A 13,734-nucleotide genomic window follows, 5' to 3' on the forward strand; every position below is an offset into this window, starting at 1 on the left:
TCACTAAGTTGCAGAGGGCCTCACTAAGTAGCTGAGGCTGTCCGCGCACCATGATCCTCTCCTCCCAAATGCTGGGATTACAAACATGTGTCACCACGCCCAGCTAGAGACCCTGTTTTAAACTAAAGAATAAAAAGTAGGGCTGGGGATATAGCTTGGAGGTAGAATGCCCCTGGTTTCCATCCCCAGCATACATATCAAAAAACAAAACAAAACAAAAAACCAAGAGTGTAGCCAGGTATGGCGGTCCATGTCTGCCTGTAAACCCAGTGCTTGGGAGATTGAGGCAAGAGGATCACAGGTTCGAGGCCAGCCTCAGCTACTTAGGCCCTCCTTAGTGAGACCGTTTCAAAATAAAGAATTAGCCAGGCATGGTGGTGCAATCTTGTAATCCCAGCATTCAGGAGGCTGAGACCAGAGCATCGAGGTTCGCGGATAGCCTCAGCTGCTTAGTGAGGTCCTCAACAACTAGTGAGACCCTGTTTCAAAAAAATAATAAATTGAGCATGGTGGGGCAGGCTTGGAATCCCGGTGCTTAGGAGGCTGAGACAGGAGGATCGCACAGGTTCGAAGTCAGCCTCAGCTGGCTTAAGAGACCCTGTTTCTCCGGGGCGTGGTGGGGCATGCTTGTGATCCCAGCATTCAAGAGGCTGAGACTCAGAGGATCGTGGTTCGCGGACAGCCTCAGCTACTTAGTGAGGCCCTCTGCAACTCAGTGAGACCTGGTTTCAAAATAAAGAATTAAAAAATAGAGCAGGGGATGTAGCTCGGAGGTCGAATGCACCTGGGTTCCATTCCCAGACCCGCAAAAAACCCCCCAAAAACCCCAAAAAATCTGTTCCCAAATAAAACATAAAATAGGTCTGAGAGTGTATGTAGCCCAGAGGTAGAAGGTCCCTGGGTTTCATCCCCAGTACCACCAAAAAAAAAAAAAAAAAAAGAATAGCCAGGTGTGATGGCGCACACTTGTAATTCCCTGGCTTAGGAGGCTGAGACAGGAGGATCGCACGGGTTCGAAGCCAGCCTCAGCTACTTAGGCTCTCAGCAACTTAGTGAGACCCTGTTTCCAAATAAAATATAAAATAGGTCTGGGAGTATAGCTTGGAGGTAGAAAAGTCCCTGGGTTCCACCCCCAGTACCACCAAAAAAAAAAAAAAAAAAAAAGAATAAAAAATAGGGCAGGCCGTGTATCTCAGAGGTAGAATGCCCCTTCCTGGGTTCCATTCTCAGTACTGCCAAAAAAAAAAAAAAAAAAATATGCTGGGTGTGGTGGCCCAAGCTTGTAATCCCAGTACTTGGAAGTCTGAAACAGGAGGAGCTCCAGGTTAGCAGCCAGCCTCAGCAGCTTAGGCTCTCAGTAACTTAGTGAGACCCTGTTTCCAAATAAAATATGAAATAGGTCTGAAGGTATAGCCTGGAGGTAGAAGGCCCTGGGGTTCCATCCCCAGTACCACATGCACACACACAAAAATAAAGAAATAATAAAAAAATAGGTTCGGGGTGTTGTTTAGAGGTAGAATACCCCTTAGTTCAATCCTCAGTACAAAAACAAAATGAAACGGGAGCGTGGAGAGCCACTTGAGGTTGTGTATCGGGAATGTCAGGGTCTGCTATTGTCCTGTTTACTGTCTGTCTGTCTGTCTGTCCCTGGTGACAGCCTGGTGATAAGCGCCCAGGGAGGCACCACTCAGGGCTGGGGTCCAGGGAGGTAAATTCCTTATCTGTTCTGCCAGTGGGGAAGTGTGTGCCATTGGAGACCTTTGAACTTGGTCTGTGAAGGCTCTGAGAAGGTAGGAATTCCCAGGAAAGCTCGGGGGAGCAGGCGGTGGGAGGAGACCGGGCTGGAGGGGACCCCTGCCGATCACCGAAGACGTCAGAGGCTGAGAGGTATTCACTCAGCACCAGAACTTCTTGTTATTCGTACTTCTTATTTTTTTATTTTGTGTGTGTGTATGTGGTACTGGAGATTGAACCAGTGGCATTCTACCTCTGTGCTACATCCCCAGGCCTTTTTTTGGTACTATTTGGAAACGGGGTCTCACTGAGTTGTTTATGGCCTCCTAAATTGCTGAGGCTGGCTTTGAACCTGCTATCCTCCTGTCTCAGCCTCCCAAGTACTTCCCAGTACTCCCAAGTACTTATAAGCCCGCACCACTATGCCCACCTTATTATTATATATATTATATTATAATATAATATAATATATATTATATTATAATACAATATAATATATATATATATTTTTTTTTTTGCAGGTCTGGGATGGAACCCAGGGGCATTTGACCTCTGAGCTACATCCCCTGCCCTATTTTTTTATTCTTTATTTTGAAACCGGGTCTCACTGAGTTGCAGAGGGCCTCACTAAGTAGCTGAGGCTGGCTTCAAACCTGTGTGATCCTCCTGTCTCAGCCTCCCAAGCGCAGGGATTACAAGCCTGTACCACCACGCTTGGCTCCTATTTTATTTATTTATTTGAAATATTTGCTGTTGTGTTCCCAGAGATGCTTCATTGTTAATTGATTTTCTTGTTCTATTTTTGCAGTTCTAGAGAAAAAACCCAGGGGTGTTCTAACTCTGAGCTACACCTGCCACTATTTTACTTTGTGTGTGTGTGTGTGGGGGGGGGTCTGGAGATGGAACCCAGGGCATTCTACCTCTGAGCTACATCCCCTGCCCTATTTTTCTTTTCTTTTCTTTCTTTCTTTCTTTCTTTCTTTCTTTCTTTCTTTCTTTCTTTCTTTCTTTCTTTCTTGGTGGTACTGGGGGTGGAACTCAGAGGCTTTCTATCTCCGGGCTATACTCCCAGAGCTTTTTTATATTTTTTATTTGGAAACAGGGTCTCACTAAGTTGCTGAAAGCCTCACTAAGTAGCTGAGGCTGGCTTCGAACCCGTGTGATCCTCCTGTCTCAGCCTCCCAAGCGCGGGGATTACAAGCGTGCGCCACCACGCCCGGCTTTTATTCTTTATTTTGAAACAGGGTCTCACTGAGTTGCAGAGGGCCTCACTAAGTAGCTGAGGCTGTCTGCGAACACCAATCCTCCTATCTTAGCCTCCTGAATTCTGGGATTACAAGCGTGTGCCACCACGCCCGGCTTATTTTGTGTGTTTGGTGCTGGAGATTGAACCCAGGGTCTAATAAAATTAAAATAATTTTATTATTGTTGTTGTTATTACTAATGTTTTGGTACTGGGGATTGAACCCAGAGGCATTCTACCTCTGAGCCACACCCCCATTCCATTTATATTTTTTATTTGGAAACTGAGTTGCTGAGAGGCTTGCTAAGTTGCTGAGGCTGGCTTTGAACCTATGATCCTCCTGCTTCAGCTTCCCATGTACTGAGATTACAAGTGTGTACCACCATGCCCAGCTTCAATTCTTTATTTTGAAACAGTCTCACTAGTTGCTAAGAGCCTCACTAAGTTGCTGAGGCTGGCTGAGAACCTGTGATCAGCTTCCCAAATACTGAAATTCCAAGCATGCACCACCATGCCTGGTTCCTTTTTTACTTTACTTTAATTAATTAATTAATACCTTATTTATTTATTTTTGGTACTGGAAATTGAACCCACAGGTATTCTACCTCCAAGCTAAACCACCAGCCTGAGTTTATTTCTTATTTGAAAACAGGGTTTCATTAGGTTTCTGAGAGCCTTGCTAAATTGTTGAGGCTGGCTTTGAACCTGCGACCCTCCAATCTCAGCCTCCCAAGTACTGGGATTGAAAGCACTCCCCACACCCAGCTCCCATTTCTTTCTTTTTTTTCTTTTTGTACTGGGGATGGAACCCAGGGACATTTGACCTCCGAGCTACATCCCCAGCCCTATTTTTTATTCTTTATTTCGAAACAGGGTCTCACTGAGTTGCAGAGGGCCTCACTAAGTAGCTGAGGCTGTTCAATACCTCGATCCTCCTATTTTAGCCTCCCAAATGCTGGGATTAGGAGTTTGTGCCACCATGCCTGACCCTCTATTTAATTTTTTATTTGGAAAAAGTATCTCACTGAGGCTGGCCATGAACCTGAGACCCTCCCAAGCACAGGGGTTACAGATGTGTGGCACAATGCCCAGTTTACTTTTTGTTTTAAAACAAAGTCTCACTAAATTACATTCCTCCTACCTGCAGTCTGCCTGGTTTAGCCTGCAGAGCTGGATTACAGGTGACACAACTCCTGGCTGGCTTGGAGAAAAACGAACAAATCACACATCTGCTTCCTGTTCTGTCCACTGAAAAATTTCGGGTCGCTGGAAAGTTTATGTCTATGCATTAGTGATTTTTCTCTCCTTTTCTTTCTTTCTTTCTTTCTTTCTTTCTTTCTTTCTTTCTTTCTTTCTTTCTTTCTGGTACTGGGGCGGAACCCAGGGGCATTCTACCTCTAGCTACACCCCAGCCCTGTTTTCTTTCTTTCTGTCTTTCTTTCTGTCTGTCTTTCTTTCTTTCTTTCTGTACTGGGGATGGAAACCAGGGGCATTCTACCTCTAGCTACACCCCAGCCCTGTTTCTTTCTTTCTTTCTTTCTTTCTTTCTTTCTTTCTTTCTTTCTTTCTTCCTTCCTTCCTTCCTTCCTTCCTTTCTTCCTTTCTTTCTTTCTTGTACTGGGGGTGAAACCCAGGGGCTTTTCTACCTCCAGGCTACTATACCCTCAGACCTATTTTCTATTTTATTTTGAAACAGGGTCTCACTAAGTTGCTGAGAGCCTCACTAAGTAGCTGAGGCTGGCTTCGGACCTGTGTGATCCTCCTGTCTCAGCCTCAGCCTCCCAAGAGCAGTGGGATTAGAAGTGTGCGCCACCACGCCCAGCTTTTTTTATTTTTAACTCTTTCGAAACAGAGTCTTGCTGAGTTGCAAAGGGCCTCACCAAGTAGCTGAGGCTGTCCACAAACCCCGATCCTCCCGTCTCAGCCTCCCAAATGCTGGGATTACAAGTGTGTGCCACCACGCCAGTCTCTCTCTCTCTGTCTGTCTGTCTGTCTGTCTCTCTCTCTCTCTTTTCTCTTCTCTTCTCCTCTCTCTCTCTCTCTCTCTCTCTCTCTCTCTCTCTCTCTCTTTCTCTCTCTCTCTCTCTCTCTCTCTCCTTGCTTTACTTTCCCAGGGAAAGAGAGGTGGGGGGCGCGAACGAGCAAGCGAGCGGGAGCTCTTCCTATTCAGTTGCCTCAGGAGAGCAGTTCACACCTGATTACCTGCATCAGATAGGGGGGCAGAGCGGGCAGGCTGCAGGGCAGTCTGAGGCCAGCCTCACCGCTGAGGACATGCCTCCTTCTCAGCCAGTCTCCCCTATCTGCTTGCTGTTCACATTGGCCTTGGGCCAGACGCTTCAATTTCAAAAACATGACTTTCTCCAGTTTCTGGGCTTAGACAAAGTGCCTTCGCCGCACGCATTCCAGCCGGTGCCTTATATCATGAAGAAAATCTTCCAAGGTCAGGAGGCAGCCTCCAGCACTGGCACCCCGCGGGATTTGTGCTACGTGGAGGAGCTGGGTGTCCGCGGGGACAAGCTTCGGCTTCTCCAGGACCAAGGTAAGGGGCCGGGGTGATTCCCAGAGGACCCTCTGCAGTGGGTGGTGTGAAAGAGACAAGAGGAATTACAGTTGAGGATGCAGCCAGGCACGGCTGCCATCCCAGTACTTGGGAAGCTGAGACAGGAAGATCGCAGGTTAGGGGCCAGCCTCAGCAATTTAGTGAGACCCCTTCAGCAATTTTGACTCTGTTCCAAAAGCTGAGGATCTAGTTCAGAGATAGATTGTCTCTGGGTTCAGTTTCCAGTACCACAAAAAATAAAAAGTGAGGGGGGGAGGTGGGGCATACCGCAGAGGTAGAATGGCCCTGGGTTCAATCCCCAGTACCAAAGCAAAAGCGAATGTCAACTTAAGCTGTGTGTGTGTGTGTGTGTGTGTGTGTGTGTGTGTGTGTGTGTGTGTGTGTGTGTGTGTGTTTGGTACTAGGGATTGAACCCAGGGGCATTTCTACCTCTGAGCTACACTCCCAGACCTTTTTTTTTTTTTTTTTTGAAACAGGGTCTCACTAAATTGCAGAGGGCCCTACTAAATTGCTGAGACTGGCTGTGAACCTACAATCCTCCCGTCTCAGCCTCCCAAATACTAGGATTACAAACCAGCGTCACCATGCCTGGCTCTGGCAAACTCTTGAACAATAAGGATATTGAGGCTGAGATAGAAGGAAACCGGTGACCAATTCAAGATCATCCAGCCGGGCTGGCGGTACGCACTCTTTTTTTTTGCGGATCTGGGGATGGAACCCAGGGGCATTTGACCTCCGAGCTACACCCCTGCCCTATTTTTTATTCTTTATTTTGAAACCGGGTCTCACTGAGTTGCAGAGGGCCTCAATAAGTAGCTGAGGCTGTCCGCGAACCGCAATCCTCCAGGTCTCAGCCTCCCGAATGCTGGGATTACAAGCGTGCGCCACCACGCCCGGCTGGCGGTACACACCAGAATTTATAATCCCAGAATTTAGGTCGCTGAGACTAGAGGATTGCAGGTTCAAAGTTAGCTTCAGCAATTTTGCCAGTCCCTTAGTAAATCTGAGATCCTGTTTCAAAATAAAAATTAAAAAAGGTTGGGGGTGCCGGATGTGGTGGCACACCCTTGTAATCCCAGCATTTGGGAAGCTGAGACCGGAGGATCGCGGTTCACGGACAGCCTCAGCTATTTAGTGAGGCCCTCTGCAACTCAGTGAGACCCGGTTTCAAAAAAAAAAACAATAAAAAATAGGGCAGGGGATGCAGCTTGGAGGTCAAATGCCCCTGGGTTCCATCCCAGACCTGCAAAAAAAAAAAAAAAAAAAAAATATGAGGGTGGAATTTAAGTGTTCAGGAGTGGTGGAACACGCCTGTAATCCCTGTACTTGAGGCTGAGACTTGAGTATTGCAGGTTTGAGGACAGCCTCAGCAAGCACTGAGACTCTCATCAACCTAATGAGACCCGGTTTCTTTTATTATTTTCTTTCTTTTTTTCAGTACTGGGGATAGAACCCAGGGGCATTCTACCTCTAAGCTACATCCCCAGCCCTATTTTGTGTGTGTGTGTGTGGGGGGTCTGGGGATGGAACCTAGGGGCATTCGACCTTTGCGCTATACCCCTTGCCCTATTTTTTATTTTTTATTTTTAAACAGGGTCTCACTAAGTTGCGAAGGACCTAAGTAGCTGAGGCTATTGGCAAACCACGATCCTCCAGTCTCAGCCTCCCAAATGCTGGCATTACAAGCGTGTGCCACCATGCCTGTCTTCAGTCCTATTTTTTGTTTTCTTTCTTTCTTTCTTTCTTTCTTTCTTTCTTTCTTTCTTTCTTTCTTTCTTTCTTTCTTTCTTTCGCAGGTCTGGGGATGGAACCCAGAGGCATTTGACCTCCGAGCTACATCCCCTGCCCTATTCTTTATTCTTTATTTGAAACAGGGTCTCAGTAAGTTGAAGAGAGCCTCACTAAGTACCTGAGGCTGTCCGTGAACCTCGATCCTGCCATCTCAGCCTCCCGAATGCTGGGATTACAAGCGTGCGCCACCATGCCCGGCTGAGGCCCTGTTTCGAAATAAGCAATAAAAGCCGGGCGTGGTGGCGAAGGTAGAGTGCCTCTGGGTTCAACCCCCGGTATCACAAAATAAATATGTGATTAAAACTCAAGCCTGCTCCACCGTGCCCAGCTGCCTGGTGCCTTTTATAAGCCAACAGGGCCAAAAGTCTGGAGCTCTGTCAGCTCTAAATCCTGCGCTCTCTCCCTTCCCTCTCCATTACAGTGTGTGGGGAGTTTTCAGACCTTTACATAAGAATCCGAGTGGGTGCCGGTCCCCCTCGTTTCCTGAGCTGACCACCCACCAGTTACCCAGGTCTTCTATTAAGCACAGATTTCTGTCCAGCACCCAATTCTTATTCTAAATCTGAGATGCTGCCTTGACAATCTGCATTTCTAAGCTTCTTCTCAGGGGTTCAGGAATGAGAGCTGTAGCCAGTTTTACAAAGGGGGGGAAGAGGATATTTAAATATGTATTTGTCCTAGAAGCACGTACTGGATACCCGCTGTGAGCCAGGGACTAGGTAAAACTTCGAAAATACAAGGATTGACAAGGAAATCTTGCCATATCAAGAGCTTATAGAATGAGAATTGTCACTCTTCACAATTTAACTGAAATTATTTGAAAAACTAGCCGGGCACAGTGGTGCGTGCCTACCCCATCCCAGTACTTAGGAGGCTGAGACAGGAGGTTCAAAGCCAGCTTCAGTAACTGAGACCCTGTTTCCTTTTTTATTTATTTATTTTGGTGGTACGCCCGGCCTAGACCCTGCTTCCAAATAAAAAATAAAATAGGGCTGGGGGTGTAGTTCATAGGTAGAATGGCCCAGGGTTCAATCTGCATTACCACAAAATATATACATATATACATGCATGCATGCATGCATAAGAGGAAGCCCATTGATCTCGGGATATTGCTCAGTGGTAGAGCATGCATGAGGCCCTGGATTTGATCCTCAGCAAAACACACCACACACACACACACACACACACACACACACACACATACACACACACAAAATTTATTAACCCAGGCATGATGGCACATGCCCGTGATCTCATTATTTAGAAGGCTGAGACAGGAAGATCACAGGTCCCAGGCCAACCTCAGCAACCTAGTGAGACTCTGTTACAAAATATAAAATTTTAAAAAGCTAGGAATAGCTGGGCTTGGTGGCGCATATTTGTAATCCCAGCATTTGGGAGGCTGAGACAGAGGATAGAAATTCGTGGCCAGCCTCAGCTACTTAGTGAGGCCCTTTGCAACTCAGTGAGACCCTGTTTCAAAATAAAGAATAAAAAATAGGGCTTGGAGTGTAGTTCAGAGACAGAATGCCTCTGGGTTCCATCCCCAGTACTGCAAAAAAGGGAAAAAAAAAAAGCTTATTGGAGTGTAGCATGCATTCAGAAGAACACAAGTCATGAGGAACAACTCAGTGAGTTTTCAAGGAACAACCAGCACCCAGATCAAGAGACAGAACTGATGGGCACCGCAGGACCTTCCTGCTCCTCTGACACCAATCCCTCATTATCTGACATCTAAAAGTGTGTGTTAGTTTTTCTGGTTTCTATTAAAAAAAAAAAATAGTGCTTTGGATTGAACCTAGGGCCTCCTGCACCCTTGGCCAGTGCTCTACCAGTGAGCCACACCCCTACCCCCCAGTTTGTGAACTGTATGTAAATAGAAATTTAGAATGTGTCATCCTTAAACTGGGCATGGTGACACACACTTGTACTCTCAGGACTTGGGAGGCTGAGACAGGAGGATCGCAGGTTCATGGCCAGCCTCAGCTATTTAGTGAGACCCTGTTTTAAAATAATAAGCAGGGCGTGGTGGCACACGCTTGTAATCCCAGCATTTGGGAGGATCGCGGTTCTCAGACAGCCTCAGCTATTTAGTGAGGCCCTTTGCAATTCAGTGAGACCCTGTTTCAAAATAAAGAATAAAAAATTGGGCAGGAAGTGTAGCTCGGAAGTCAAATGCCGCTGGGTTCCATCCCCAGACCTGAAAAAAATAAATAAATAAAATAAAGAATAAGCCGGATGTGGTGGCGCACGCTTGTAATCCCAGCCTTTGGGAGGCTGAGACCAGAGGATCACGGTTCGTGGACAGCCTCAGCTACTTAGGGAGGCCCTCCACAACTTAGTGAGACCCTGTTTCAAAATAAAGAATAAAAAATAGGGCTGATACCGGGCGTGGTGGTGCACCCTTATAATCCCTGCACTTGGGAGGCGGAGACAGGACGATAGCACAGGTTTGTAGCCAGCCTCAGCTACTTAGTGATACCCTGTTTCCAAATAAAATATAAAATAGGTCTGGGAGTGTACCCCGCAGATAGAAGGGTTCCATCCCCAGTATCACCAAAAAAAAAAAAAAATAATAATAATAAATAATAATAATGATAATAATAGGGTAGGGGGTGTAGCTTGGAGACAGAATGCCCCTGGGTTCCATCCCCAGTACTGCAAAAATAAATAAGTAAATAAATAAATATAAAAAATAAAGAATAAAATAAAGCTAGGGGGATAACTTGGAGGTAGAATGTCCCTGGATTTAATCACCAGGACCACATACACACACAAAAAAAGAATGTGTCTCTATGTGTTTGTGTGTATATGTGTGTGTGTCTGGAAATGAACCCAGAAGCGTTCTACCCCTAATGTACTGGCACAGTCCTATTTTATTTTTTGTTTGGAAACAGGGACACAAAGCTGTCGAAGGTCTTGCTAATTTGCAGCGGCTGGCCTCGACCCGCGATCCTCCTGCACCCAGTTTCGTCTGTGTGAGTGTTTTGGTACCGTGTCTCACATAGGCAGAGATGAAATCAAATACGCTCTCCCGTGTCTCCTCCTGCCTAGGCGCCTTTCTCTTCTCTAAGCACCTCTGGCAAGATGGCTCCTGCCTACAGAAGCACCTCTATTTTAACCTGTCTGCTATCCGAGGGAAGGAGCAGTTGACGCTGGCCAGGCTGGACCTGGACTTGGGGCCCAATTCTTACTACTCGCTGGAACCGGGGTTGGAATTGGCTCTGTTCTTGATACAGGAGCCGCAGATGTGGCGACAGCCGGTGCCTAAGCCAGGTAAGTTGTTCGCGCTGCAGTCTGTCCCCCGGCCTCAGGGGACCCTTCACTTCAACCTGCTGGATGTGGCCAAGGTGTGGACTCAGAGCCCCCAGGAGAACGTGGGCCTGTTCCTGGAGATCCTGGTCAGAGGGGACAGCCACGCCGGGGCGGGTTTTCAGCGAGAGGCTACCTGCGCCCGACTGAGACAGTCCCTGCGTGCCTCCCTGCTGGTGGTCACCCTCGACCCTGAGCACTGTCCCTCTGCTTCTCGGAAAAGGAGGCGGGCGGCCAGACACGCGCCCACGGCCCCCCACAAGACCCTCTGCCAACGCCACCAGCTATTCGTCAGCTTCCGGGACCTGGGTTGGCACCGATGGATCATTGCCCCCAAGGGGTTCATGGCCAATTACTGTCACGGAGACTGTCCCTTCTCCCTGAGCACCTCCGTGAACAGCTCCAATCACGCGTTCATGCAGGCGCTGATGCACGCGGCCGACCCGCAGGTGCCCCAGGCCGTCTGTGTCCCGACCAAGCTCTCTCCCATCTCCATGCTCTACCAAGACAACAACGACAACATCATTCTCCAACATTACGAAGACATGGTGGTGGACGAGTGTGGGTGTGGGTAGGACCTCGGGAGCGGGCACAGGCGGCTCCTGGAGCCCGCTCAGTGGCAGAGCCCTGGCCTGGGCTCCCTCCCTAGCACAGCAGACAGCAAGTAAACCACAGCAAGGCATGAACTAGGAATAGAAGAAAAGCTCTTTGGGTTATCTTCTAATAAAGCTACTTATCTGGCTTATGACCTTTCGGATCTGAAGACAATCATTTATGTATGTATGTATGTATGTATGTATGTATGTATATATATATATATATATATATATTTTTTTTTTTTTTTTTTTTTTTCGGTACTGGGGATGGAACCTAGGGGCATTCATCCTCCAAGCTACAGTCCCAGCCCTACGTTTTATTCTTTATTTTGAAAAGGGTCTCCCTGAGTTGTAAAGGGCCTAAGTAGTAGCTGAGGTTGTCCTCGAACCATGGTCCTCCTCTCTCAGTGTCCCGAATGCTGGGATTACAAGTGTGCGCCACCATGCCCGGCTCACATTCATAATTTTTTTTTTTTAATTTTTGCGGGTCTGGGGATGGAACCCAGGGGCATTTGACCTCCGAGCTACACCCCTGCCCTATTTTTTATTCTTTATTTTGAAACCGGGTCTCACTGAGTTGCAGAGGGCCTCACTAAGTAGCTGAGGCTGGCCGCGAACCACGATCCTCCAGGTCTCAGCCTCCTAAATGCTGGGATTACAAGCGTGCGCCACCACGCCCGGCTCTCTCATTCATAATTATGATCAGCCATAATTATCAATGCTCTGAGCCGTGTGTTGGTAGCGCAGGTTTGTAATCCCAGTACTTAGAAGGCTGAGACAGGAGGATTGCAGGTTTGAGGATGGCCTCGGCAAGTAATGAGGGTCTCAAGAACCTGGTAGGCTCTGTTTCCAAATAAAAATAAAATAGAGCCAGGCGTGATGGTGCACACTTGTGATCCCCATACTTGGGAGGCTGAGAAAGGAGGATCTCAGTACGAGGACAGCCTCAGCTACTTAGTGAGGCCCTCCACAACTTAGTGAGACCCTGTTTCAAAATAAAAATAGGGCAAGGGGTGTAGCTCGAAGGTTGAATGCCTCTGGGTTCCACCCCCAGTACTACACACACGCACGCATGCACGCACGCACGCACGCCAGGCATGGTGGCCCATATCTGTAATCCCCGCATTTGGGAGCTGAGACAGGAGGATTGCAGTCTTGAAGCCAGCCTCAGCAACTTTGTGAGGGCCCGTCTACAAATAAAAAGGAAAATAGGTCTGAGAATGTAGCTCAGAGGTAGAATGCCCCTGGGTCCAATCTCCAGCACCACATACACACAGAAAGACAGAAAATGGTTGTTTTAGCCACAAACTATTATTTTCATCTTTCAAAATATTAATAATAAATGATAATTGTTAAAATGTGGTGAGTGATAGGAAAGTTTCAGGCTTCTAGGGTAATAATGTTAAAAGTCTCCTGGAACAATAATAAAAAAAAAATCAATAAAGCCGGGAGTGGTGCGCGTGGTTGTAATCCCAGCACTTGGGAGACAGACAGGAGATGGGAGGATTTCAGTTTGGAGGCCAGCCTCCGCCTTTTAGTGAGACCCTGTTTTCTTCTTTTCTTCTTTTTTTTTTAAATAGTATTAAGAATTATGTTTGTTTTTTGTTTTTGCGGGTCTGGGGATGGAACCCAGGGGCATTCGACCTCTGAGCTACATACACCTCCTGCCCTATTTTTTTTTTCTTTATTTTGAAACAGGGTCTCACTGAGTTGTGGAGGGCCTCACTCAGTGGCTGAGGCTGTCTGCGAACCGCGATCCTGTCTCAGCCTCCCAAATGCTGGGATTACAAACGTGGGCCACCACGCCCGGTTTATAGTACTAAACAAAGGCTGTCCACCTCTCAGCTGCAGGCCCAGTCCTATTTTTTTTTCTGTGTGTGTGTGTGTGTGTGTGTGTGTCTGTGTGTGTGTGTCTGGGGATGGAACCCAGGGGCATTCTACCTCCGAGCTAAACCCTCTGCCCTATTTTTTTTTTCTTTATTTTGAAACAGGGTCTCACTGAGTTGTGGAGGGCCTCACTAAGTAGCTGAGGCTGTCCACGACCTCCGGTCTCAGCCTCCCAAATGCTGGGATTACAAGCTTGCGGCACCACACCCGGCTTTTTTATTTTTTTATTTTTTTTTTATTTTGAAGCAGGGTCTCAGCCAGGTTTGGTGGCACACGCTTGTAATCCCAGCATTCAGGAGGCTGAGGCTGAGACGGGAGGATGGAGGTCCATGGACAGCCTCAGCTATTGAGGTGAGGCCCTCCACAACTCAGTGGGACCCTGTTTCAAAATAAAGTATAAAAAATAGAGCAGGGATTATAGCTCAGAGGTCGAATGCCCCTGGGTTCCATCCCCAAGCCCACAAAAAAAAAAAAAGAAAGAAAAATAAATAAATAAATAAATAAATAAATAAATAAATAAATAGGGCTGGGGGTGTAGCTTGAAGGTAGAATGTACCTGAGTTCTACTGGGTTTCATCCGCAGTACTGAAAAAATAAAAATAAAATGGGAT

General features: G+C 47.2%; 1 protein-coding gene across 1 annotated transcript; it reads left to right on the plus strand.

Moving 5' to 3' along the window:
* Nucleotides 1-5,248: 5,248 nt before the first annotated feature.
* GDF3 (growth differentiation factor 3) lies at nt 5,249-11,215 on the plus strand (the record flags this gene model as incomplete). The annotated part of the gene is made up of 2 exons (XM_080705556.1): nt 5,249-5,516; nt 10,383-11,215. The coding sequence occupies 2 exons, from the start codon at nt 5,249-5,251 to the stop codon at nt 11,213-11,215; spliced, it is 1,101 nt and encodes a 366-aa protein (XP_080561682.1).
* Nucleotides 11,216-13,734: the final 2,519 nt, after the last annotated feature.

This window comes from Muscardinus avellanarius (assembly GCF_963383645.1).
Source record: "Muscardinus avellanarius genome assembly, chromosome: 11".
Lineage (NCBI taxonomy): Eukaryota > Metazoa > Chordata > Mammalia > Rodentia > Gliridae > Muscardinus > Muscardinus avellanarius.